Source organism: Ictalurus furcatus, chromosome 29 (assembly GCF_023375685.1).
Source record: "Ictalurus furcatus strain D&B chromosome 29, Billie_1.0, whole genome shotgun sequence".
NCBI classification, from domain to species: domain Eukaryota; kingdom Metazoa; phylum Chordata; class Actinopteri; order Siluriformes; family Ictaluridae; genus Ictalurus; species Ictalurus furcatus.
In genome coordinates, this window is record NC_071283.1 from 6,357,737 (window position 1) to 6,385,688 (window position 27,952).

At 37.4% G+C, this 27,952-nt stretch overlaps 1 protein-coding gene across 6 annotated transcripts in view; it reads left to right on the forward strand.

Moving 5' to 3' along the window:
- LOC128604273 (collagen alpha-1(XIX) chain-like) overlaps positions 1-27,952 on the forward strand; it is a 250,103-nt gene that overhangs the window by 28,311 nt on the left and 193,840 nt on the right. For 4 of the 6 annotated variants that reach the window (XR_008385160.1, XM_053619275.1, XM_053619277.1 and 1 more), the window contains exons 7-12: positions 263-343; positions 8,445-8,564; positions 10,575-10,637; positions 14,039-14,083; positions 23,117-23,170; positions 24,319-24,363. Coding sequence is in view for 5 of the 6 variants with exons in the window: in XM_053619275.1 (XP_053475250.1) it covers positions 263-343; positions 8,445-8,564; positions 10,575-10,637; positions 14,039-14,083; positions 23,117-23,170; positions 24,319-24,363 (408 nt within the window). In the remaining variant the exon portion in view is untranslated. The remainder of the gene's footprint in view (positions 1-262; positions 344-8,444; positions 8,565-10,574; positions 10,638-14,038; positions 14,084-23,116; positions 23,171-24,318; positions 24,364-27,952) is intronic. The other 2 variants (XM_053619278.1, XM_053619279.1) reach the window with 2 other exon arrangements.

Sequence of the window (27,952 nt, forward strand, 5' to 3'; positions counted from 1 at the left end):
TTTTCACATTTGGGGTTAACAGATTTCAGAAAGCTATTCTTTTATAATAATAATAATAAAAAGCTATACTTAGTTCTGGTTGAAACATGTGCAAATATGAATTTCAGTTTAGGAGAGGCTGTACTTTCATAACTACATATAGTAGTGAAGTATATAATCTTGCTCAGTAAAATTGCTCAGCCTAGTACTATGACACAATATGAAAAAATGTTAGACATCTCATTATATTTTAATGAAATAAAAAAAAAAAATACTTTCACAGATTGAGCTTCAGGAGATTCTGATCTTTTGTGATCCCAATGTGGCAGGAGAGACCAATTGCTGTGATGCATCAGGAGCCATCGTAAGCCAGCTTTATCATACAGCTTTATCATACTTTTAATATATGTTGTTGCATGTATGTAAATTCAAAAATACAAGTAGTGATCTAAAAATTGTACTGTATATCAGTATTCAGTTTCAAGAGTTTGTCATATGTACAAGAAAGAGTCTGTTACACAGTACAATGAAAATCTTACTCTGAGAATCCTCCCTGCTACCTCTGACATACAGGACATGAGGAAAACAAAACAAAAAACACATAAATTACGAATAGTGCAAAGAAAAAAAAAATGTGTGCAAAAGAAAGTAGTACATGTTCATTGTAAACATGAGACTTACTCTATAATAAAAAGTGATAGTGTGCAGTGTAAACATGTGCAAATGCCTGCAGAGGTAGGCTCAGTAGTGGTCCTGATGTTGTTCTCATGTAAATGCTATAAAAAGAGATAGTGTGCAATGTAAACATGTGAAAAGGCATGCAGAGGTAGGCTAAGTAGTGGTCCATGATATTAGTCTCATGTAAAGGAGTGTGTGGGGTAGGCAGGGTGGAGTAAAGCTAGGCAACTCTCAAGATCAGAGGGCAAACTGTGTCTGCAGTTTTGGGGAGGGATAGTGGATAAGAGTCGTTCACAAGCCTGACGGCCTGTGGGTAAAAGCTGTTTTTCAGCATTGTAGTTTTTACTTTTGCACTCCTGTATTGTTTGCCTGATGGCAGGAGTGTGATTAGGCTGTGTTGGGGGTGGGTATTGTCCTTAATGATGTTGTGGGCCCTCCTGATGACCCTGGCCTGGTAGAGGCTCTCCAGCATTGGTAAGGCTGTTCCAGAAATGGTTTGGTCAGCTTTCACCACCTGCTGTAACGTAGTTCCTGAGCTGTGCAGCTTCCAAACCAGACTGTGATGGAGCTGGTGAGGATGCTCTCAATTGTACACCTATAGAAGCTGCTGAGGATTCTACTTGGCAAGCTGAATTTCCTTGGCCTTCTCTAGAAGTACATGCATTGCTGAGATTTCTTCACCAGGAGTGTAGTGTTGTGAGACCAAGTGAGATCTACTATGATGTGAACACAGAGGAATTTGAAAGTGCTCACTCTCTCCACCTCTATCTCACCCAATGTGCAGTGCTGAGTTCTGCTCACTTCTCCTTTGTGGATCAACAATCATCTCCCTTTTTGTTGTTGTTTTATTAACTTTAGGGAGAGATTGGTGTCCTTATACCACTTCACTAGGTCAGCCACTTCCATCCTGTACACTGACTCATCACACCCAGTTATTAGTCTGATGATATCAGCTAATTTGATGATACTGGTGTGGTTCTGGGAGTCCACACAGTCACCGTTTTGAATGCGGAGCTACAGTCGATAAACAGGATTGAAACATACAGTGCATCCGGAAAGTATTCACAGCGCTTCACTTTTTCTACATTTTGTTATGTTACAGCCTTATTCCAAAATGGATTAAATTAATTATTTTCCTCAAAATTCTACAAACAATACCCCATAATGACAATGTGAAAGAAGTTTGTTTGAAATCTTTGCAAATTTATTAAAAATAAAAAACAAAAAAGCACATGTACATAAGTATTCACAGCCTTTGCTCAATACTTTGTTGAAACACCTTTGGCACCAATTACAGCCTCAAGTCTTTTTGAATATGATGCTACAAGCTTGGCACACCTATTTTTGGGCAGTTTCTCCCATTCTTCTTTGCAGGACCTCTCAAGCTCCATCAGGTTGGATGGGGCGCGTCAGTGCACAGCCATTTTCAGATCTCTCCAGAGATGTTCAATCAGGTTCAAGTCTGGGCTCTGGCTGGGCCACTCAAGGACATTCACAGAGTTGTCCTGTAGCCACTCCTTCATTATCTTGGCTGTGTACTTAGGGTCGTTGTGTTGTTGGAAGATGAACCTTTGCCCCAGTGTGAGGTCCAGAGCGCTCTGGAGCAGGTTTTCATCAAGGATGTCTCTGTACATTGCTTCACTGTACCATGCTTCACTGTAGGGATGGTATTGGCCAGGTAATGACTGGTGCCTGGTTTCCTCCAGACATTCAGGCCAAAGAGTTCAATCTTTCATTTCTCATGCTCTGAGAGTCCTTCAGGTGCCTTTTGGCAAACTCCAGGCGGGCTGTCATGTGCCTTTTAGTGAGGAGTGGCTTCCGTCTGGCCACTCTACCATAGAGGCCTGATTGGTGGAGTGCTGCAGAGATGGTTGTTCTTCTGGAAGGTTCTCCTCTCTCCACAGAGACACGCTGGAGCTCTGTCAGAGTGACCATCAGGTTTTTGGTCACCTCCCTGACTAAGGCCCTTCTCCCCCGATCGCTCGGTTTGGCCGGGCAGCCAGCTCTAGGAAGAGTCCTGGTGGTTCTAAACTTCTTCCATTTACAGATGATGGAGGCCACTGTGCTCACTGGGACCTTCAGTGCTTCAGAAATATTTCTGTACCCTTCCCCAGATCTGTGCCTCGATACAATCCTGTCTCGGAGGTCTACAGACAGTTCCTTGGACTTCATGGCTTGGTTTGTGCTCTGACATGCATTGTTAACTGTGGGACCGTATAGAGACAGGTGTGTGCCTTTCCAAATCATGTCCAATCAGCTGAATTTACCACAGGTGGACTCCAATCAAGTTGTAGAAACATCTCAAGGATGATCAGTGGAAACAGGATGCACCTGAGCTCAATTTTGAGTGTCATGGCAAAGGCTGTGAATACTTATGTGCATGTTTTTTTTTGTTTGTTTTTAAAAAAAATCAATTTGCAAAGATTTCAAACAAACTTCTTTCACGTTGTCATTATGGGGTATTGTTTGTAGAATTTTGAGGAAAATAATTAATTTAATCCATTTTGGAATAAGGCTGTAACATAACAAAATGTGGAAAAAGTGAAGCGCTGTGAATACTTTCCGGATGCATCGTAGCTGTCCTTGTTCTTTAGGTGTGTGAGGGAAGTTTGTATTGTTGTGTTGACGGCTTCCTCTGTGGACCTGTTTGGTGTGTGTGAACTGGAGAGGGTCTGTCTTTTGTGATGGGCTGGATGTGACTCATGACAAATCTCTCAAAGCACTTCATCACTATTGGAGTCAGTGCAATGGTCTGGTATTTGTTGATACAGGTTGCTTTGATGGTTTTTTTGGCAGTGGTATGATGGTGGCCTTCTTGAAACAGGTGAGAATTGAGGCTTGTGTGAGGGATAAGTTGACTATATCCACAAAGATATCAGCTAGCATTGATGAGCAGGTTCTGAGTGTTTGTCCAAGGATGTTGTTTGGGTCAGCAGTTTTTCGTGTTTTTCTGAAAGTCTTAGTCACATCTCCAGATGAGACAGTGAATGGTGGGTTTCTGTGTGCTCCCACTAACCAGCTTACACCCCAGTGGCTCTGTACTGAGGGGCTCAACGTGGGCATAGAATTTATTGAACTCATCATGTGTGATGTGGCTGTCAGTGATCATGCCCCTGCTTCTTCCTTGATAGTCTTTGATATTTTGTAATCCCTGCCACATGCACTGTGTGTCAGCGGTGGTGTAGTGACACTCCAGCCTCAGCAGCATGGACTGAAATACAGAGTTTATCCACAGCTTTTGGTTGTGGTATGTCCGGATCTGTTTAGTGACTAGAATGTTATTTTAGTTCCTGTTGCCCTGTTCAACAGCATCTGCTTGATTGAAAACAGCCACCTTTTAAAAGTAGTTTGTGGAGAACAGTCAGTTTACTAATAAACTCATAAACTTGTGTTACTGTTGTGGCCTGTGGTTCTGATGCCTGTGGTTCTGATTCCATTAACAATACACAGTCTCCTCCAAAAGTATTGGAACAGTAAGGCCAATTATTTTATTTTGTTATACAGTGAAGACATTTGAGTTTGAGATCAAAAGATGAATATGAGACAATGTAATTTAACTTTCATTTCCTGATACATCTAGATGTGTTAAATAACATGGCACCTTTTGTTTGCACCCACCATTTTTCAAGTGATCAAAAAAATTGGATGTGATTGACAGGTGTTTCTTCAATTCAGTTCAATTTTATTTGTATAGTGCTTAACAATGGATATTGTCTCAAAGCAGGTTTACAGAAATATATAAATTCAGGATATAGATTTTAAGTGTGCGAAATTATCATTAATGAGCAAGCCGGTGGCGACGGTGGCAAGGAAAAACTCTCTCAGATGATATAAGGAAGAAACCTTGAGAGGAACCAGAATCAGAAGGGAACCCATCCTCATCTGGGTAACAACGGATAGTGTGAAAGTAAAGGAAAGTTCATTATGGTTTTTATATGAAGTCTGTTTTGTTGAACTAGTCCACTGTTCACTAAAGGAGAATTGAGTGCAAAATTGTATGTGGTAATTGCAGCCCTAAGGCCATAGCAGCAACCATAGTCCCAGCAACCATGGCGAGAATGTCCATGTGGAATTGAGGTCCAAAAAACCATTTCCATGGCACTTCAGGCGGTACCATCCTCAGCAATCTCCAGGCTGCACTGCTTGGGGTCATCCGCAGTGGCAGAATGTAGCATCCAGGAACTTCATCATGCAGGAACTTATTAGCAGTGTGTCATTGTCTTGCTGCATGATGAAGTTCCTCCCAATAAGACTGGATGCATTTCTCTGTAAATTGACAGACTGAATGTTTCTGTAAACTTTTTAATTTAATCAGACTGAATAAGACTGCCAGTCTAAGACCTTCCACTAATTTCCTCTTATGAAGTCCTTTGTTATATTTAACAAAGGACTTCATAAGAGGAAATTAGTGGAAGGTCTTAGACTGGCAGTCAGTCACCAGACGTTAACCCAAATCAGCATGCATTTTATATCCTGAAGAGGAGACTGAAGGGAGAAACCCCCAAAACAAACAACAACTAACAGTTTGGTGATGTTAGCTGGTTGCTGGCTTCATGCAGTTACTGCAAACAAGGGATATGCAACAAATATGAAGTGTTATTTACTTTTAAATTATTTTAAAACTAGCGGTTCCAATTAGGGCTGTGACGGTGGCCATGACAAACTACCACCGTGGTGGTGGAGTGCCTGCAGTAGTGTCACTTTACACGCCAAGTTAATGTTTCTGCTTGAGTGGGCACCATGATAAGTACAAAGTACAACGTTTTGTATACAAGTGTAATAATAATAACTGTTGCAATATTAATTTGTATTTATAGCCTACCATATAGTGGGAGATTTTATGTTAATACATAAATTATGTCTTATTTTGTCGTGGGTTTGTTTGAGCGCGGCAAAATCCAGTCAGGCAAATTCTGCGATTTCACTTCAGGTTCTGCTGCTGCAACGGATCTTGTTGGGGAGCAAAATGTTATATTGGCAATCTGGGAATATTTTGGATTCATGCCTAACAAGAGAGGTGAACCAATAAATTTGGTGAAGCCATATGTTTGCTTTGTGGGGAAAAAAGGAAGTGTTAAACAGGCAAACACTACAAATCTCAGGAGCAATTTCCAGGCATGTCACCGAGCCACGTTTTTTATTTTATTTAATATTTAGATTTTTAACGTATTTATTAAGGTTTCTATCCTACTGGTATTTCTTTCAAAGTGTTATAGGCTTGTGGTATACTACACTTGTAAAAGAAATAAAGTATTCGTCAGAGAAACGTGCGGCTGTGTTTCACTTCTTCCCTTTGTGGGTCAATCACAATATCGTATCCCACAGCACCATCAGGCTGTTTCTCATTGCAACAACATGACACAACAAGGCTGTATTGAGTTGTTTCACTGACGGAAGTGCTAAAGTAAAGCCTAATTAAGTTTTTTATATTTAGGTTTATATTTAATTTAAGCCTATAAAGTTATATATAATTATAATTATATTATATAGTGATATAAATTTCACCGCTCACCATGGTGGTTTAGTAATTAATCACCGCAGTGGAAAAAGCTGGCACCATCACAGCCCTAGTTCTGATACTTTTACTCACCTAAAAATTGGGTGGTCTGCCACCAAAGTTGCCATGTTCAACACATCTAGATGTTTAGCACGTCTAGATGTAAATATCAGCAAATTAATTTCTGATCTATCGTCTTATATTCATTTTTGATCTCAAACCCAAATGTCTTCAGTGTATAGCAAAAACAAAAGGATTGACCTTGCTGTCCCAGTACTTTTGTAGGAGGCAGTATATGCCATGGAAATTGAATCAAAGAATCAGAATTAGTGATGGAAAAAGCACTTAAATTTTCTATACACTCACTTAAGCATAATGTGTCAAAATCTTAGCATTTAGTACTGGAAGTATTTACTTCTAATGTACGTAAGTAAAAGTAAAAAAAAAGTAGCTACAATTCAAGTTATGCTTGCATGTAATCAAGTATTAAAACTGATGAAATGTAATAATGTCATGCTTTCATGTGAAAAGTAACTTTTATTACTTAAACTTTCTAAAACCTAATTTTTTTTAAAGGAACTAAAGCAACTTTTAAAACATGCCTCATTTATCTAGCTGGATATGAACGGATTTATTCATAAATTGTTCGTAAGAGCACTTATGCAAGAAATTTGGAAGGCCTATTCATGAAAATCCTATAATTTTGAAGAACCCCCCCTGCAACATTCATATCCTGCCCCTGAGTGAGTATAAATTTACAGTTATGACTATCATACAAACCTGTCACGGTTTGCAAAGGAGGAGATGCAGGATGTATGCGCAGTTAAGTGCTTTATTATAGGAGATATAGACAGACAAATCCAAAGTGTGAAACAATAGTGTGGTCAATACAGGCAAGTGGTCAGGCGATCAGCAAACAGGATAAAATAGACTAAGACAAGACTCAAATAAGGAGGATGAGAACTGGATCAAAACCATGAAACATAAAGCAAGGAATAAAGGCTTGGTACATGACACAGACTATGGCAACTGAGTGTAATATCTCGCGAAGCATATAGACACACGAGGGGTTTAAATCACAAACGTAATCAGGGTTGAAACACAAAACAGCTGAGAACAATGATGCACATAAGGTAAACAACCAATGGCAATACAGGGGCGGAGACAGGACAGAAATAATAACAGATGCAGAATATAAACAAAGTCACTTGCAAACCCAGATGTGCGCCCTCGCTCTTTGAGCTTCAAAGCGCACTGCGTGCTCCAGCACTTAGCGCGAGGGGAAATTATGACAAAACCTCCACTTGATTGACTTTACATCATGTAATTTGAATGGATTTCATTGATTTTATATAAGGATTACTATATACTGTCAAGTTTAAATTGCTCATTTTTTATTACATTTATAGAATTTGGCAGACATCCTTATCCAGAGTGACTTATAGAACTGTTTTGTAGTCTCAAAAACACATCCTCATGCTAGTGGGGTCAGGGACCAGCAGTACCACTGAGTAAACTTTGTGGAAAAATAAAGAATGTTAGCCAACACAAACCAATAAATGAAGACAAATAAAACTAATGATTCAATTATAACAAAAGAAATGCTATTGTATAAATGGAGGATGGGCCAGTCTGTCTGCACATAGCCGTAAGCCATGAACAAATGCCTCATCTCACAGAAGGTTACGGTCATGCTTATGACAGAAAGGATGCTTAAAGACCCCTATGATTTTTTTGGAGGATGAATGCTGGCTTATAAATAGGTTCTATTTTCCACGGCATCTTCTTTTGATGCTGTGTAACACTTCCAGCATGTCGGCAAGGACCCTTAAAATAATTTTAAAATAGCAGTTTACTTGTGTGATTTGTTTGATGTTACATGAGCACCAAACAAAATAAATTCTATTTCTGCTTTTGCGCCTTTTCTTTCACAGTTTAGTAGTCATTTTGTGTTTCTAGCCGTCTGTGAGCTTGACCTTTTATGGAGTTTTGTGGGCATCACTAAATTCATATGAGTTCTGTCTGGAATGCACTTTGCACTTTACACGTGTTCAGTATATGCATGTGAGTGCTAACAAAAGCAGTGATGCTGAAACTTTTGAAAATCCAGGAGAAAAATTTAGTTTGGTTTGTTTACTCATAACATAAGATTGATAAATGAGGCCTAATATCAGCAAATCAAAGTGATGCAAACAGCATCAGTAAAAACATATCAAGTGTACTTTGATTTCAAATTCAAGAGGTAAGCTTTGAGTTTCAAGAATGATCAGCTTTTGTTCTGTTTGACTAGTGTGGTGTTAGAGAGGCCCATGCTCCTACCTCTTCCCCACTGCTCACGGATTACCGCCGCCAAATGCTGTTCACGCCAACCCAACAGCCCTCTGATCAATGCCAATGCCGGGCAGAGAAGGTAAATTTAACTGTCGTTATCCTCAGTTGCTAGCAATGAGATGTGTTATCTAGAGCTGCAACAACTAATTGATAAAATCGATAATAATCGGTAATTAAAATAATCAACAACGAATTTCATAACTGATTAGTTGGGTCTGTGACGTCACTGTGGATAACACTCCCATCAGTGACGTCATAGCATGATGGTGAAAAACGCATTCCTATGAATAAAACACATCTGAAAAACAGCGGAGGTCACAGGGTGAGCTGCTGCGGGAAAAGTGCATGATCCAGGTCGTCCAAAACATGGGTGTTTTTTATTAAGCACTTCAAACAAACTCGTAATTGTATTAACGTGGCTTGTTATGTCAGATGCTGCGACAGATGCGTGTGCTGTTTAATGTGTTCCAGACTTGTTTTCTTCAGTGCAGAAATTACATTTTTACCTTTATATCCTTATCTGTAAATGTTAGAAATTCACGCCAGTATTTCCATTTTACATAAAGGCTCGTCCCGACAGCAAGCGAGTCTCCATTAAACTTCACTGAATGAGCTTGAGTCCACGCATGCGTTTCAATAGAAATAGCACGTCACCACACAATAGAAAGGAAGTGCAATAACTATGACTAAAATATTAATTTTGATCAAATATGTTGTTTGCTGCTATATTTAGAAACAAAAGTAATTGAGAGCAGTAACTGTAATGGGATTATAACATGTAATTGTATGTAAATGTAAGACATGTCATACATTTACAGAATAAAGCATTGCTACTGTGTTCAGATGAATGAATGTTTGTGTGTCTGCAGAAATTGTTTTCAAGAAAAAAAACACAGACGGCATCATTTGGGCACTTGTATTTTATCGCTTTTCAAATAGAATGTGAATAAATGAAAAACCCTGCATTCCCTCTCCCTCTGCTTTTTCTTTTTGCTGGGGAGAGGCGGAGCTTAGCCTTTTATCTAGCTGTCAGTGCAGACCAGTGTTGCCAACTTAGTGACTTTTTAGACCACTTTTTTTGTGTGCAAACTTTACAAATGTTGCCAGTACTGTCCTGCAAGTGCGAAGTCTTGCTTTCCCACTGCACTCACACCTCTCTCTGAGTCTGCTCTGTTCAGCGAGTGGCTGAGAGCTGGAGCAGCACATTCCGTTGATCATGTGCAGGTGTCCCACTGATTGATTTAACAATGTCATGGATAACGAGACATGCCCTTCGTCCCAATTTACAGAATTTGTATGCAAATGTTTTTAGAATGCAAAACGAAGGGAATACAACGTTTTACATGTAAAATAGTACACGTTATTACGACCTAGTTCTCTTGTTCAAAGTAGTTAATGTTCAGAAACATTTTTGATAATTCGTATTCCATACCTGTCCGTTATATAGTTTTAAGTCATAAAAGGTATAAAGAAAATAATGAAAAGTAATTTTAAAAAGTATAAAAACACAAAAGCAAAAAAAATCTATCTATCTATTTATCTGTCTATCTATCTATCTATCGATCTATCTATGAAAACAGATTATAGATTAGGTTATATATATATATATATATATAGATTTTATACAGAATAGATAATCATTATACCTGGTCTTCGATATTGTGTGTGTGTGGGGGGGGGGGGGCTTTAGTTACAAAAGGTTGAGAACCTCTAATTGATTCATCAAAGAAATAATGGACAGATTAATTGATTATCAAAATAATTGTTAGTTGCAGCCCTAGTGTTAGCTGTCTCTTCTGTGCACAAGCTAAAAACTGATGCTGCATGTAAAATAAATGTTTAATTAAATCACATTTTATGTTAAACTTCATTTCCTGGATAACAACCAGAATTAGGAGTTGAAATAATTTTGCAGTAATTGAACATAAATGAGGAGCTGTTTGCATAAAGACATGCACATCATCACTGATAAAATTTCACTAATACAATTACACTGATCTTCTCTAATGCTTCTTTGAATTTGGCTAGTTGTCTAACCAAAAATTTCCTTTTTTATAAGTTGCTTTGCTTACCTTTTGGTTTTCTGAAGGGAGAGCCTGGTCATCAAGGTGTGGCTGGATTTCCTGGAACAAAAGGCGATAAAGGAGAGAAGGTATAAACTGATTACTGTAATAACAAACTTCTGTTCAATTACATTTTATCTATGTAGTGCTTTTAACAATGGATGTTGTCACAAAGCAACTTTACAGAAATCCAGATTTAGATTTAGACCTCTTTAAACTTTAGAAGGAACCAGATTCAAAGGGAATTCATCCTCTTCTGAGTGACATCAGAGTGTGTTGAAAGGATCATCACTATGAGCATTAGTTTTAAATATTATATGAGCATTAATTTCAAAAATTTCATTTGAGTTTTTAGCTTAAAATATATTATATCCGTGTGAGGTTATTGACTGAATAATGTATGAGACTTTAGTATAAATTGTCTTCACTAAGTGTGATCTTTAGGTTATCCAAACGACTGTCTTTTTCTATCATTGTCACCATACAATCTAAAATAAATATGTAAGTGTGATAAAAAATTAAAGAAGACATCTTATAATACCAATTTATAAAGTAATTATTTGTTTATTAATAATTTTTAATTTTAGTTATTTTTAAAGCACCTTTAGAACTACATGTGTTGACCAAAGCGTAACTTTGTGCCTTCTTCTTTTGTGTTGAGGTTCCATTTCATAGTGGAACCATCGTGGTGGTTCCATGGTGGAACATGATTCTAAGTGGAACATGGTTCCACTTTGTGCCCATTACTTATGTCTACTGCTATAGATACAGTATATAACACACAGACAATTACAGACAGTTGACAAATTATAAGAAAAACTGGTGGCTCCATTATGCTGTAGGGCAAGGGTGTCAAACTGAAATTTTGCCCTGGCTACATCAGCATTTTTGTGATCTCTTGAAGGGCAATAAACTAAGGCTTTTCATTTTTAACATATTATTATTATTATTATTATTATTATTATTATTATTATTATTATTATATATTCTATTAATTAGCAAAAATAACCTAGGCTTTGAAAGTAGAATATCACATTTATAGGAAAAAGGGATAACAGAAACTATCCCCCATATATATATAAAACATCATAATGACATTCATGAAATGTCAACAAAGTCATCATTATGATTCCATATTTGAATGTGTCCCATAATTTGCTTAATCAAATTATATTAGCTAACAGCTGCTATGGTGAGACACAGGAACCAATCAGAATCATGCATTTTTCCATTCCTGAATGAAAGCTACTAGCCAGCTGAGCATAGTGATAGCTTTATGCAGGAGCATAAAAAGAAGTCTAGATATGGTTTTATAAGATGTAATTTTGTCCTATTCAGTATTACTTTTGGAAGTTTGCATGGGCTTAATGAAATGTGGCAGTGTGTTGTGTTTGGCCTGCTAGCCTTGAGTTTGACAAGTGCTGTAGAGGCTAAAGTAGGTCTTATAATGGGTGTGGTCTCTTCCAGTATGATAATATCCTATCCTGAGGGTGCAGGGATCACTGAATGGTTTGATGAGTATAAAAATGATGTAAATCATATGCTATGGTCTTAACAGTCAACAGACCGACATGTTAGACACGTTCTCCACCAACATCATTAAAACACCAATTGAGAAAATATCTTTTTGTATGAACGGTGTTAATTCCTTCAGTAATGAGGAATTCCTTCCAGAGATTTGTAGGATCTATACCTCTATGTAAAGTCTCATTTGAAGCTTTTCTCTTAGGTCGTGGTGGCCCAACACCACCTGTCTGTACATACATATGGTTATACATACATGTATACACTACTCCTCCTTACCAAGCATATTATGATTATAAATAATATATATGAACATTCTGTATTCAGTAAACATCAGCCAAGGATGAAAATTTGTATGCAGTGGTGCTTGAAAGTTATTTAAAGAACATGGATCTATCAGAGTCTGATCTTCACAACACATGTTTGTGGAAGTGCATGTTTGTGGCAGTGCACAAACAAAGGAAATATCTGAGGACCTCAGAAAACGTGTTGTTGATGCTCATCAGGCTGGAAAAGGTTACAAAACCATCTCTAAAGAGTTTGGACTCCACCAATCCATAGTCTGACAGATTGTGTATAAATGGAGGAACTTCAAGACTACTGTTATCCTCTCCAGGAGTGGTCGACCAACAAAGATGTGGTCGACCAACAAAGAGCAAGATGTGTAATAGTCCATGAGGCCACAAAGGAACCCAGGGTAAATTATAAACAACTAAAGACCTCTCTCACTTGTTAATGTTAAGGTTCATGAGTTTACCATCAGGAGAACACTCTCATATTTATGCAGATTTATAGAAAATTCTAAAGAGTTTACAAACTTTCAAGCACCACTGCAATTTCCATCCTTAGCTGATGTTTACTGAATACAGAATGTTCATGTACATTATTTATAGTCAGAATATGCTTTGTAAGGGGGAATATTGTATACACAGTGCATCATTCATCCAAGTAAGTGTAATACAACCAGACAAGTCAAAAGGCTTACCTGCCACATAGATATGTGCCTGTGAATTCTCAAGGCAAATGCTGATTTTGTTCCAATCACAGAGTCTCAAAGAAAAAGTAGATACTGGACACAGAATACAAGAAATCCATTAGAAAGTACATGCTGCTATGTTCAGTAAAAATAGATGGCCTTTGAGGTCCGTGGTGTAATTATGCTGTGGTTTGGGATGTAGGCATTTTTCAAACGTGTTGCTTGTTTTGGTTTTAGTAGATTCAAAAGAGAGGAACAACAGTGTTACAGTTCAAGTCACAATGAGATGTCTAAATGTTCTGAGCCTAAGCAATGTGTGCTGATTTACTATGAGATTTGTAAATCTATTTTGATATACTACCTTAGATGTGGGCTTTTTTAGTAGACACTGCCTGAGATTTTGACCAGTGGCATTCAAATCAATGTCACTATAAGAATATATGACCAGTAGAACAAGCAGATGACTCTCTAGGTATAATGATGGATAGGTTTCAGATTTCACAGAAATAAACCTAATTTTTCAATGGTAATTAAAGCAAACAGGTCATCACAAACATACTATATATCCTAATGTTTTTGAACTCAGACAGTGTCTGTAACATTTTTGTCCTAAAACTGGCTTAAATTATATATTTTTTAAGAAAAAAGAATAGCAGTTAGATTAAACATTATATGTAGTTAGATTATTTATTTTTTTTAAATGCTGGTTCAAGACTATTAGATGATATAAGAATATATACAAAAATTACATCATAATGGCAAATTAATCTTTAAATATCTAACACCAAGTAACTGGACTCCAGCACAGTCAACCATGTCCAAGAAGGTCACTGTTGGCCCAGGGCATGTACTCTCCCAATTATCAAGTAATATTATCCCACTCTGCAGCTGCTGGCCACTGTGTTAAAAAGATATCCTCAACAGCTGTACTAGTGCATGCCTGCTGCAAAAATGTTTTATTCCACTAAATGACCCATCTCTCTTTTCCAGGGGGATTCAGGAACTAATGGGTATCCTGGTATTCCTGGGGAGAAGGTATATGTGTTCACAGTTTTTCTTTGGCCGTTTTATAGTGTGTCATGTAATGGATAATAGACAGATGCAAGTGCAGTAAAGAGCTTTATTAGAAGAGATGCAGGCAGGCAAATCCAATACAAAATGCAAAAACATGGTCAAAAAACAAGCGAGGGGTTGGACGATCGGCAAACAACATGAACTAGACTAAGACAAGAATCGAGAAACGTGAGGCTATAAACAAGATCAAAACCACGAAACGAAAAATTTGGTTAAATGGCTTAGTACAGGTCTGGTGGAAAACACTGGAACACACAATACTTCGCACTGATCAAAGATACACGAGGGGTTTAAATAATTAATGTAATCAACAGTAAAACAGTAATAGCTGTGAATAATGATGACATGTGAGGGAGACAACCAATAACAAGACTGGCAGAGAAAAGACATAAACCATAACAAAACACATGTGCTCTGGTGCTCAGCACAAGGGGAAATCCGTGACATAGTGCAGCTACGCTAAAGCATAAAGATGCTCATTGAGAAAGATATCACTTTGGTTTCTGTGGCTGGGGTAAAATGGGAGCTGATATAAACAGATGTCTAATTACATTACCAATAGCAAGTATGGTATAGCCTAATTGACCAGATTCTTTCTTTTGCAGTTGGTGTTAAATTCAGGTAGATAACAGTAAGAAACTATGGAAATGATTTCACAGGAACTTTAAAAGCTCTGAATCATTAATGGTTACCATATCATCCAAAATACAGTCATGTGAAAAAATAAGTAAACCCCACAGAAACTGTTTTATAAAACAGTATATGTAAAATATACTATGTCTATATATAAATGTTTATATATGTAAAATACATATATAGACAAGCAAACATTTGATAAAGTTGATACACTATCAAATGACACAAAATTTACATTTTGTAGTAAATTTCATAACTTAAATGAACAAAAAACAGATCAGTCACATGGAAAAAGTAAGTACACCCCTACATTTATCACACCATCAAATCCATTAAATTAGAATCAGGTGTTCAAGATTGGGTTCCAGTGATTAGAATCTGCTTAGGGAGTGCAGGTGGAACCTGTCTTATTTATACCCCTCTCATATCTAATGTCTGGTGTTCCCTTTGCTATTGAGGTGTGTGGTGTCGTCATGCCAAGATCTAAAGAGTTCTATAAGGCCTTCAGAAAAGAGTCTATGGATGCCGATGAATCTGACAAGGGATTTAAAAAGATCTCAAAATTATTTGAAATTGAATTGAATTGAATGCCTTTATTGTCATTGCATGTTGGATGTACAATAAAATTTGTTGTGCAGCTCCTAAAAGAAAAGATGCACTTAATCCACACATACAATCATATAAAAAATAAATACGTACAATTTAAGAATATAGGCGAAAGAACGAGTACATATTTTTTTAAAAAGATGTTAAAAAATGAGTACACACATTTCTATCTATCTATCTATCTCTCTCTCTCTCTCTCTCTCCCACTCTCTTTCTCTCTCTCCCAGCAGAGAGAGAAGAGCTGGTGATAAGGATGAGTTGCATCCTTCAGAATGCTGTTAGTCCTACGTGGCAACGTGATCTGATGGTGTCGCCCAGGGAGGGCAGAGGAAGTCCAATTATTGTCTGTGCTGCACTTGTAACTCTCTGGAAAGCTCTTCTTATAAATCTGCTGAAGAGTTTCCATACCATGCTGTAACACAGTATGTTAGTACACTCTCTATTGAGCAGTGGTAGAAAGGCATAAATAACTCCCCAGACAGGTTTGCTTTTCTGAGCGTCCTTAGAAAATAAAGCCTCTGTTGTGCCTTACTAACCAAGGCAGCAGAGTTCACTGACCATGTGAAGTCCTCAGTTATGTGTGTTCCCAGAAACTTAAAGCTAGTTTAGAGGAGCCGGTTCCTCGTGGCGTCACCTGAAGTCTATAATGAGTTCTTTGGGGGTTTTTTTATGCTCAGTGATGGACTGTTTTCTGTACACCATTCAATAAGCTTGCAGACTTCATCTCTATAAGCTGTCTTATCCCCATTTGTAATTAATCCAATCACTGTCCTGTCATCTGCAAATTTGATGATTGTGTTTGTGGGATTTGTGGGGATGCAGTCATATGTGTAGAGACAAAGAAGAGGACTAAGCACGCAGCCTTGCAGTGCGCCAGACTTTTTTTTTTTTTGAGTGTCAGACTTTTAGAAAGGTGGGGACCAAGTCTGACAGTCTGTGGGCAGTTAGATAAAAAGTCATTGATCCATGTACACAGTGAGTTTCTAAGATCCAGGTCGAGCAATTTGATGACTAACTTGCTGGGGACAGTAATGTTGGCCGCTCTGTAATCTATAAATAGCATTCTCACGTATGTCCCATTCTGTTCAAGGTGGATCAAAGCAGTGTGGAGAGCTGTGTTAATAGCATCCTCAGTGGATCTTTTTGTTCTGTAGGCATACTGGTGCTCGTCCAGGGTGGGAGGAAGGGTGGATTTGATGTGCTTTAAAACCAGTCTTTCAAAGCACTTTACTATAATGGGAGTGAGCGCCTATGGTCTATAGTCATTTAGGCAGGTGATGTTGGTTTGTTTTGGCACTGGTATAATTGTGACAGGGACCGATTACAGATGCTGGTAAACACTTCTGCAAGCTGATGGGCAGAGTCTCTGAGCACTCTTCCTGGAATCCCATCAGGCCCTACATTTACACTGCCAAGAGGTTAAAATCTCTAGCAACAATGAAGATCCCTTCAGGGTATGCAGACTGTTTGATTTGATTTGATTTACGTATTAGACAAAAAAAGTAGTAAAATACACTCATTTGTCAAGGATAGCACAATAAAGTTAAAAAACGTGTTTCCATTGCAGTCATTGATGTAAAGAACAAACTTCACTCCTAGTGACAGGTTACTTTGGCATTGCTTACTAAAATACAAAGCTACAATATGTTTCCACATTTGCAAAATTTACAATCACAATTTAACATCCACACAATACACAATACATATTCATCACTAAACAAAACCTATCTAATAACCAACGTTTGACTTTCGAACTAAAACCAACCATATTTGAAATACTTTTAACATCCAGGGGCAACTTATTCCACAATTGAGCCTCTGAGTATTACTACACCACACATAGTTTTAAAATTATATAATGTAATATCCATGAGACTTAGTATTATAAAAATGTCTCTCACATACCCTAGACAAATATGTATTAAAATATGCTACTCTGCTTTCTATAGGTAACCAATCCAGATGTCTAAAATGGGATACATCAACATGTGTAAAACTACTAAAACCTAAAACCAACCATATCAATTTATTTTGAGATTTCTGTAACTTTTCCAACCATACACAAGACAGATCAGACATCCATGAAATGCATGTGTACTCAAAATAACATTGCACTAAACATGATGCAAGTAATTTTAAATTTTGGTTATCCAGAAAACTAACATATCTAGCAAGAAATTTTGTTCAAACATTAACTTTACCTTAAGTTTTCATAGCCATACTAGCACCACTTAAATCATTGTCAAGGCACAACCAAGATAATTAACAGTAGTTCTGCTTGATATTACACAATCCCTTATGTTGACAGACATGTTAGGAACCTTGTTCAGTTTAGACCCAAATAACATGGATTCTGTTTTACCTAAATGCAATAAGAGTTTATTTTCAGAGAGCTTTTACCTTATATAGCTCCTCACCTAATATCACTTGTATTTTGCTGTCATAAGCATATAAAAACAAATTGCAGTCACAAACTGCTTGCACATCATTTATGTATAGGAGGAAAAAATGGGGCCTAAGACACTTCCCTGAGGAACTCCAATATTAATAATTGTTTCCTCAGAGAGAATCCCATTAATTTATACCCTTTGAACTCTCCCAGTTAAATAAGAGTTCAACCAGGCTATCACCATACTTGAAAAACCCATGACACTTAATTTATCTAACAGTATTGAATGATTCACTGTGTCAAAAGCATTTTGGAGATCCAAGAGTACCATTCCACACATTTTTACTTCCATCAATCTGCTTCCTTATAAAATCTGTTAAATAAATTAAAGAAGTATCAGTCAAATAAGATCTTCTAAAACCTGATTGAAAATCATAAATTAAATCATTTTCACATGCATACTGATACATCAGTTTGTACACAATCTTTTCTAAAATTTTTGAAGCCACAGTAAGAATGGAGACTGGAAGGTAATTTCCAGGATCGTATCTATTTAATTTCTTGTATAAAGGAATGACCTTAGCTATCTTTATGTCAGATGGGAGTATACCCTTTTCTAAAGAAAGATTCACAATAAATGTAACAGTTGGAGCTATAAATATATGCAGCATCTCTTAAAATCTAGCTGGAATTCTGTTAAGCCCAGTTGACTTAGACACCTGAAGATCTTCTAACATATTAGAAATTGTATGAACTGTCACTGTAGTAAAAACGAAAGAGTTAGGCAACACCTCTTTTTTTGATAAAATCTCTATCTTCTTTTTTTTAATAAAATCTCTTGACAAAATCAGTTCCAATCAGTCAATTCCTTAGCCTATCCACTAAGCTCTTTACAAGTGATGAAAAAAATTTATTCAATTTATTAGCAAATCTATCCATCCATCTTCTATACCACTTAATCCTTTTCAGGGTCACCAGGAACCTGGAGCCTATTCCAGGGCACATCAGGCACAAGGCGGGTACACCCTGGACAGGCACACAATCACACACACACTCACACACCCATTCTACAGACACTTTAGACATGCCAACCAACCTACCATGCATGTCTTTGGACTAGGGGAGGAAACCGGAGTACCCGGAGGAAACCCCCACAGCACGGGGAGAACATGCAATCTACGCACACACAGAGCCACAGGAATCGAACCCCCGACCCTGGCGCTGTGAGGTGAACATGCTAACCACTAAGCCACTGTGCGCCCTATTAGCAACTCTACTTTTATCAAATTCTATCTCCCCATCTATATCTAATCCTAATTTTGATGCAGTAAACTTCGATTTACCAATTGATTAGAACCTGTTCAGCAGCTTCCACAAATACTTAGGATCTTCCTTATTTACTTGAATTTGTTCCTTTATAAAATTACTTTTTGCCTCCTTTATAGTCTTCTGACCTAAATTTTTGAGTGCTTTAAATTTTTCATAATCCTGTGATTTCTTAGTTCTCCTATGAGTTGAAAGAGCCTTATTCCTGCTTTTTAATAATTCCATTATTTCCTGATTCATCCAAGGACTTGATCTTTGCTTCACTCTCACCTGTCTAAGGGGGACAATTCCATCCAATACCTTAAGAAATAAAACTTTATTTTAATAAAAATGTGTCCAAGCATCATCAACTATTGAGGTATTACAAATTTAATTCCATTTAACTCTCTTAAGTTGATCTTTACATATTTCAATGCTATATTTTTTAACGATCTAGACCATACTGTTTTATGATTACAAAATTTTTATTTACTACATTTCCTTGTACAGAAGATAATATAGTGATCACTAATGCCATATTCTATTACTCCTTTCTGAGAAATATACTTTATATCAGACACCAGAATGAGGTCTATGGTACTTTCCCCACCTTCCCGAACTCCATTATAATTATCCCCTATTCTTTTACATATATCCGTATTAAAATCCCCCATAATGATACATTCTTTAGAGCATTATAATTATTTAAAACAAACTCAAGTCCCTCGTAAAAAATCTTTTTGTCTTGATGGAAGATATACAAACTCCGAACAGTACTGGCTTAGCCGCTGTCACGTAACGGAGGCTGCGACGGAAGCAAGCGCAGGTTTGGCAGATTTAATATCAACAAAGTCCAAGGGTAAGGGAGAAATCCATAGTCAATAAACAGGCAGAGGTCAGGCAGTCAGGCAACAGGCAAAACTAGGCAGGGTAGTCAGAATTGAAGTCAAAGTGGTAAATAAAAAGCCAAAACTCAGAATGGCAAAACACGATAACAAGGCTTGGACAACGACAGAGACTAGGCAGCTGAACGTTTACTTCGCAAATTTCAAATGTTCACAAGGTCTCTTATAAGCCGTGTTGTGATTGTGTGTGAGATTGGGTGCAGGTGTGTGTGTTTAGAACTCCGGAGAAGGTGAGTGTGTGTGTACATGAAGTGTAGTCCTCTTCGGCCATGTTTGTAGTTTATGGTGCCTCCTGGGAAATGTAGTTGCTGGTTTGCTGTGATATGACAGCCGCAGGTATTAACAAGTTCAAGAACAATAACTCATAGTCAACATTAATATCTAACACCTTAAAATTAATGTCTGATCTAATAAAAAATACAAACACCCCCTTCTTGTCTATTGCGATTCTTCCTAATTACTTTATAATTTTCAACACTAATTTCATTGTCACTTATTGATGAATATAACCATGTTTCTGTTTCTGCAAAAAAATCCCCACTTTACAATTCTTAAGTAACCACCTTAATTCATCAATCTTTGGTAATAAACTCCTTACATTTAAATCCACAAAATGTAAACCTTTTACATTAATATAGTCTTCAAACAAATCGTCCGAACCACCTAATTCTGAACAAGTCTCTCCAACCGCTGAGACCTCGGCATCCTCAAGGCGCTCTCGAACCATGACACCTTCTCCACACCGCTCCCCGGACAGTCCACCATGCCAAACTCCTCTCTTCAAACTGGACCCCGTAGCCAACAGCAATATTTCGTTTAGCCAAGCATGATCCAGAATCCAAAACTCTACCCTTGTTCAATCCAGGACTAACTACCCCATTAAGACCTGTACATGGGTGAATGTCACCTGACAATAACAAGCATAGGATGATAATGAATTTTCCAGTGTTGGAATGGTGTTTTGAAATAGAAGGCCTGGACGAGTGCAGACGTAAAAGGGGAAAAATAATGCTCTGTCCATAACCACACCGCACCGCATTGCAACATTCTTCAGATAAAAAATTAAAACATCGCTTATTATCAGAGAAAGCTTCACTTGATGGACACAAATTACAAAAAATAATAAACGACAAAGCCAAAATCACAATGCCAAAGGCTGCTGCCATGCTGCTGCCATGCAACTGGAAGTAGAACTTCAGTGAGTACTATTGTTTATTTATTGCAATTAGCACATAGCCGAGTGCTAGACTAGCATTTGCATCAGGAGGAATATACACAGCTGTAATAATAACAACATGAGAATACTCCCGCAGCAGATAGAAGGTTCTGAACTTGACTGCCAGAAACTCCAGATCAGGTGAACTGTGCTTATCGATGATGACAGTGTTTGTACACCAATTATTATTAACTATATTATTAATGTATTAATGTAAATACACAGGCCGCCTCTGCGACTCTTATCAGAGGCCCACTAAAATAGCTGCATCCAGAACTCCTAGATTTAGCCCTGTTTGGGTGATAAGCATCACGCAGCTGTCCTGTATGGCTGTCCATGCTGATAAACATAGTCTTAGCTTATCCATTTTGGATAGTGACCTGGCGTTATCATGAAGAGGCTAGTGAGGGCTGGCCGGTGAGGGTTTCTTCTTAGCCTGGCTAGGATACCAGACTGACATCCTTGTATGTATCCTTATCCCATAATAATCCATGGGGACCCTGCTGATTTTGCTATCTACAGTGGGATCCGGTAAGTCTTCCTGACTATAAAAGTAATTTGACACGCCTGGTTTAAATTCCAGGGAAAAGAATAAGAACAATAAATACAACAAAGCACAGTTTCATTTCAGAGAGCGCTGAGCCGCTGAATCTGTGCATGCCACCATCTCGAAATACATCATTCCACTGTAAGGAAAATAATCTACAAGTGGCACAGATTTCAAACGAAGTCCAGGACTGGGCGTCCCAGCAAATTCAGCTCAAGAGCAGGCCGTCTGATGCAAAAAGAAGTCTCCAAGAAACCCATAATTTCATCACAGGATCTGCTAATAAGTCTTGCAACTGTTGGTGTCTTGCTTCTACAATCAGAAAGAGATTGCACAAATTTGACCTGCATGGGAGGTGTTCCAGGAAAAAGTCTTTGCAAGACTACAGTTTGCCAATGAGCATATAGGCAAAGACCAGGCCTTTTGGAATAATGTCCTCTGGACAGACAAATCAAAGATAGACTTGTTTGGCCACAGTAACAGCAGACATGTTTGGCACAGAACAAAGACAGCTTTTCAGGAGAAGCACCTCATGCCAACTGTGAAGCACGGTGGTGGAAATGAGGGTTTGGGGTTGCTTTGCTGCCTCAGGGACTGAACAGCTTGCATTCATTGAGTCAACTATGAATTCTGCATCATATCAAAGAGTGCTTGAAAATAATGTGAGGCCATCTGTCCGAAAGTTGAAGTTGAACCGAAAGTGGACCTTTCAACAGGATTATGATCTTAAACACACTAGCAAATCCAGCAAGGAATTGCTCAAAAAGAAGAAATGGAGGGTTATGGAATGGCCTAGTCAAAGCTCAGATTTGAATCCCATTGAAATGTTGTAGGTGGATTTGAAACAGGCAGTACATGCAAGAAAACCCTCAAACATCTTGCAACTGAAAAAATATTGCATGGAAAAGTGGTAAAAAAATTCCAGCAAGCCTGGTACACAATTCTGCAAAATGCCTACAAGAGGTTATTTCTACTAAAGGTGGCAATACTAGCTTCTGAGGCCAAAAGTGTACTTACGTGATTGAAAAAGCTAATTGTACTTGTAGTTTTTTTCAAGTGTATCAACTTCATTAAAAGGCACTGTTTCAAAGATGATCATATGTTTGCTTGTCCAAATATATATATATATATAAAAAAAAGTGCCAACAATTTCCATGGGGTGTACTTATTTTTTCACATGACCGTATTTCCAGTCTGTTGGATTGAGATATTCTAAGCACTTATGAGTTATAAATATGCAGTTAATACTCATAACAGCAGGTGTGATGTTCATTAATCCAGACTGCAAATAGCAAAATTTATTATGATATTTGGGACTGTGCTTTGAAGGGAAATTGTCTATGGTTGTGTTTTGTGGGTCATTCATTAAGACTAATTTTTTTTTTTTCAGGGTGACATGGGCATTGCTGGCATGCCTGGCTTAGACGGTCATCCGGGGAATAAGGTGAGTATCATTTGCGGGTCCAAAGAGCCTTGGCATGTTACCAAAGCCACCAAATAACATTTTGAAGTCTAATGGCGAAACTGGCTTACATTGCATACTGAAATAGCCTGGAGTAAATGTGAAACTGTTGTGTGTATACAAATGACAAACTGTCATGCTGCACTTCAAAAGTGGGTCAACACATTGCACCCAGCATTTTTTTGTTTGTTTGGCATATCAAATGTGTAGCATTTTTTTCTTCTTCCAGTGAAACAAAAAATTTGTAAAGTGGTCCCCTCCCACAACACATTAATAATGTCAGAATAATCAATAATTAATGTTAGTATTGTCAAAATTTTTTGAGACTTCAGTACTTCAAAGACATAATCTTTTACATTGTTTAGTTAGGAGCAGTTAATGAGAACAATATTGAAATGTAGAAGGGGGTTTTCACTGGTCTGTTCCAAGTCTGAGCTAAGTAAACTAGAAGAGCATTACTGCTGGGAGGATTCACTTGGAGAGCAATTACTGATGTAATTTATTTACCAAAAAACATAATATGATAGAATTAAATATTTCATTCATTTATCCAGCCATGCATCTTTAATAACCACTTTATCCTGTTCATGATTGCTGTGGATTTGGATCCTGTCCTAGGATCACTGGGAACAAGCAGGGATATGCCATGGATGAAACACCAGTCCATTGCAGGGTACCCTGCAGACACACACATTAACACACTCATTCCCTCCTAGAGGCAGTTTAGAGCAGCCAGTTTTTGTGAGATGGGAGGAAACCAGAGCACCTGCACAAAGCCCAACTAGACACAGGGATAACATAAAAAACCCCACACAGGCAGGGATCTGAACTCAGGATTGAATCTGGGACCCTGGAAGTTCTGTGAAGCAGAAACAGTACCTGCTGCACCTCTACTGTGGTGCCTGGCTGGATGAAGTGTTCAAATCTAGCAACACGAAGCATTAATTCTAAACATAGCTTTACTTGATTGGCATCATAACATGGTTATAATCTATAAAAACCTGCTCAAACAACTAGAACTGGGCAAGGATGACATGATATGATAGAACTCCAGTACACTGGTGAATCTAATAATGCCCGAAGTAGTACAAGGATGTAAAATTTCAGATGTTTTCTGTCATGTTGTCTAGGGTGAGCCTGGGTCAGCTGGAGAGCAAGGAATTGATGGTGAAAAGGTTCGTAAGTAGATCCACATTACTTCTCCTTGGGATTATATGGGAATTGATAACTGTTAATGATTTCATGTGTGAAAAGTTGATTCCTATCTGTGAAAGCACATAGCACATGAACAAAGTTCTAAAAAAAAAGTTAGGACAAAGTAAGGGTGGGTCACTTGATTTCCAAATGGGGTCATGAGAGAAATCTCCTCTTTTGTTTCATTCATTTATTTAATGATTTATTATTGTTATTGTTATTATTATTATTATTATTATTATTTATTATTATATTATATTATAAATAAATATTATATTTATTTATTATATATTTATCACAAAATTATATAATATATTTATTAAAATAAATATAAATATCAAAGACGGATTTTGTAATCTAATACTTTGAAATGTTAGTGAGAGTAACGTTCAGGCAATGACATGCCGCTCTGGCATAGTTCAGCAAAAAAAATGGATAGTAAGCATAAAAAATAAAAAAAAAGTTCCCTGACCATTGACCTCCAATAAACAAACTAGCATTGTGTCTCAAATCACGTACTTATGTACTATTCCAGACTGTCATTGAATACTAACACTAATTGGTTTTCCTATTATAGTTAATATTTGAATTTTAAAAACCTCTCATGTAGCCTTCAAACCAACCGAAAGGTCTGTTTTGCTTACCAGTCTTCTGGATTTACTAGATAAGTAAATACTTTTGAATATAGGGTCAGAGTTTTTATTTAAAATGCAGCCCATGACAACAGTCAAAACAACAGTGAAAAGTTTTAAAAGAGATAGTGTGTTTAATATTGCTGTGCATAAAATCACTAAATATTTTACAGTTCAACTTGGAAACATGATGGACAGAGATGTTTTGGTTCTGAATTGCCATCTTTTGAATGTCACTTTTAAATCTTCTGGATGTACATAAGATGCACAGCGAGTACGTGAGCAATGCTGCTCGTGTTTCCACTGCTTCTGCATGCACACAGAAAGTCATGCTTCAAGTATAAACAGCTCCTCTGCTGAGCATCAGGCTGTATCACACCATCCCAGCGTGAATTTCCTTCATATTTTAGTCGTAACGTGATGTTAACCGCATCAGGGACAGTGATCTTTTATTTATTTATTCATTCATTTTATTAAAATAAATCCAAACATTGAACATGTTTTAAGCTCGAAAATAAGCTCTAAATAAAAGTATTTTAGATCATATTGCTTTTCTCTTGACTTTATTTACATGTGACCTTGAAGTAATCCAAAAATAATCAGATTACCTTAATTTCATATTGTGATACTTGGATTACGTTTCTGATTACATTTTTTATGAAGTAATTTGTAACTGTAAGGGAATACATTTTTAAAGTAACCCTCCTAACCTTGCATATGTTACACATACTGTACATATGTTACTAACATAATTACAGAGTTGCAGAAAATTCATAAAGTACATTTGGGGTTGTTTGCCCAAAAAAGTTTGGGAACCCTTTGGTTAGTATTAGCAGTTGACAGCTTATGTTCAAAAAATACTTCAATAGTGAGGTCTGAATATGCCCCTGTATTTTGACATGTAGATGAAAAGGTTATTTTCACACAATGTTCATGGCAAATTAATGTTTTCATTTTTAACTTTACGGATTTTTGTCATGCCATCTAGTAACCAAGCTAGAAATGTGATATTCCTTAATCTGTTAAATAGTGAAGTTTTTGGCAGTGAAAATCATTACACTGTAACAACAATAATGTAATTTTTTTCATTTTTTTGGCCCTTGCTAAAAGCATTATAGTAAGGTTTGTCCACTCATACAAGACCATTCACCATTTTACTTGAAAGGGGAAATACCCACAAAGACCCACCACTTCACTTCACCACAAATCACTGTTATAAACTGACAAAAAAGTTGTAAATAATTTGTAATCTTTTTTTTATATTGGACATTCACTACACAGTCAAGATTCTCTTTCTTCAGAAATAGAAGAGAGAATCTTGAATGTGCAGTGAATGTCCCAAAATAAAACCAACTTTACCACTGTACAATATGGTCAGTTGTGACTGATGTCACTTCCAAATACAAACACGCCCCGTAGTATACTCTTACCCAAAAACACTGATTGGCAGGTTTCTGTACAAGGCATCGGAAATGCAAATTAATTCTAAAAATAATAAATATAAATTTTTTATTTAAAGTCTGATATTCACAACACGTTTGTGAAAGTGAATGAACAAAGGAGATTTCTGAGTACCTCAGAAAAAGAGGTCCTCATCAGACTGGAAAAGGTTATAAAACTAGAGATGCACCAATGTATCGGCCGATATAGATTATCGCAAATCTATCACAAAGGCAATTTTGCACGCTACTGGCCATCGGCCGATAGTTTAAAAACATCCAATGATCAGGGCCAATTATATCCAATGTCAATCAATATCCATGTCAATCAAAAGAGGGCGGGAAAACACATCGATTCCGTGCTGTGTGTAAAGATGTCTCTTGTGTGGAATGATGACAAAACTGCAGTTTGTAATGTCTGTAATCTCTGCACTGCTAAAATTTTACACCGGACGCTGCAGCAGCAAAGCGGGAGTTTCGGCAGGAATTTTGACGAGTCTAATTTTATTTATTGCCGCGCTGCTCCAGCTGCTCGTGCTGAATTAAATGGCCAGTACACCGCTGAAAGATTTAAATGAAGATGAGTTGACAAAAAGGTATATTTGAGAAATGTGTGTTTGGTTTATGAGACCAGTTACTGTGAAACAACTTGTAGAAATGGAGAGAATAAAGTTTTTATCTGCATTTCTTTCAGAATTGTGGAATTAATTATTATTAATTTAAAAGAAGACATAAAAGGCAGAACTATCGGTATCGGCTGATATCACTCTGAATAGTCTGTTATCTGTATCAGCTGAGAAATTTGTATAAGTGCATCTCTATACAAAACCTTCTAAAAAGAGTTCAGACTTCACCAATCCACAGTTAGACAGATTGTGGAGGATATTCAAGACCATTGTTACCGTCCCCAGGAGTGGTCGACCAACAAAGATCACGCCAAGATCAAGACGTGTAATAGTCCACGAGGTCGCAAAGGAACCCAGGGTAACTTCTAATTAACTAAAAGGCTCTCTCACATCTGCTAATGTTAATGCTCATGAGTCCACCATGAGGAAAATGCTGAACAACAATGGTGTGTGTGGCAGGGTTGCAAGGAGAAAGCCACTGCTCTACTAAAAGAACATTGCTGCCTGCCTGCATTTGCTAAAGATCACAAGTCAGAAGGCTAATAGAAACATGTTTTGTGGACGGATGAGACCAAAATAGAACTTTTTAGTTTAAATGAGAAGCGTTATGTTTGGAGAAAGGAAAACACTGCTTTCCAGCATAAGCATACTATACCATGTCTGAAACATGGTGGTGGCAGTATCATGATTTGGGCTTGTTTTGCTGCATCTGGGCCAGGACAGCTTGCCATCATGGATGGAACAATGAAATCTGACTTATACCAGCGAATTCTAGAGGAAAAGGTCATGGCATCTGTCCATGAACTGAATCTCAAGAGAAAGTGGGTCAAAGACTCTAAGCACAAAAGTCATTCTACCAAAGAATGTTTAAAG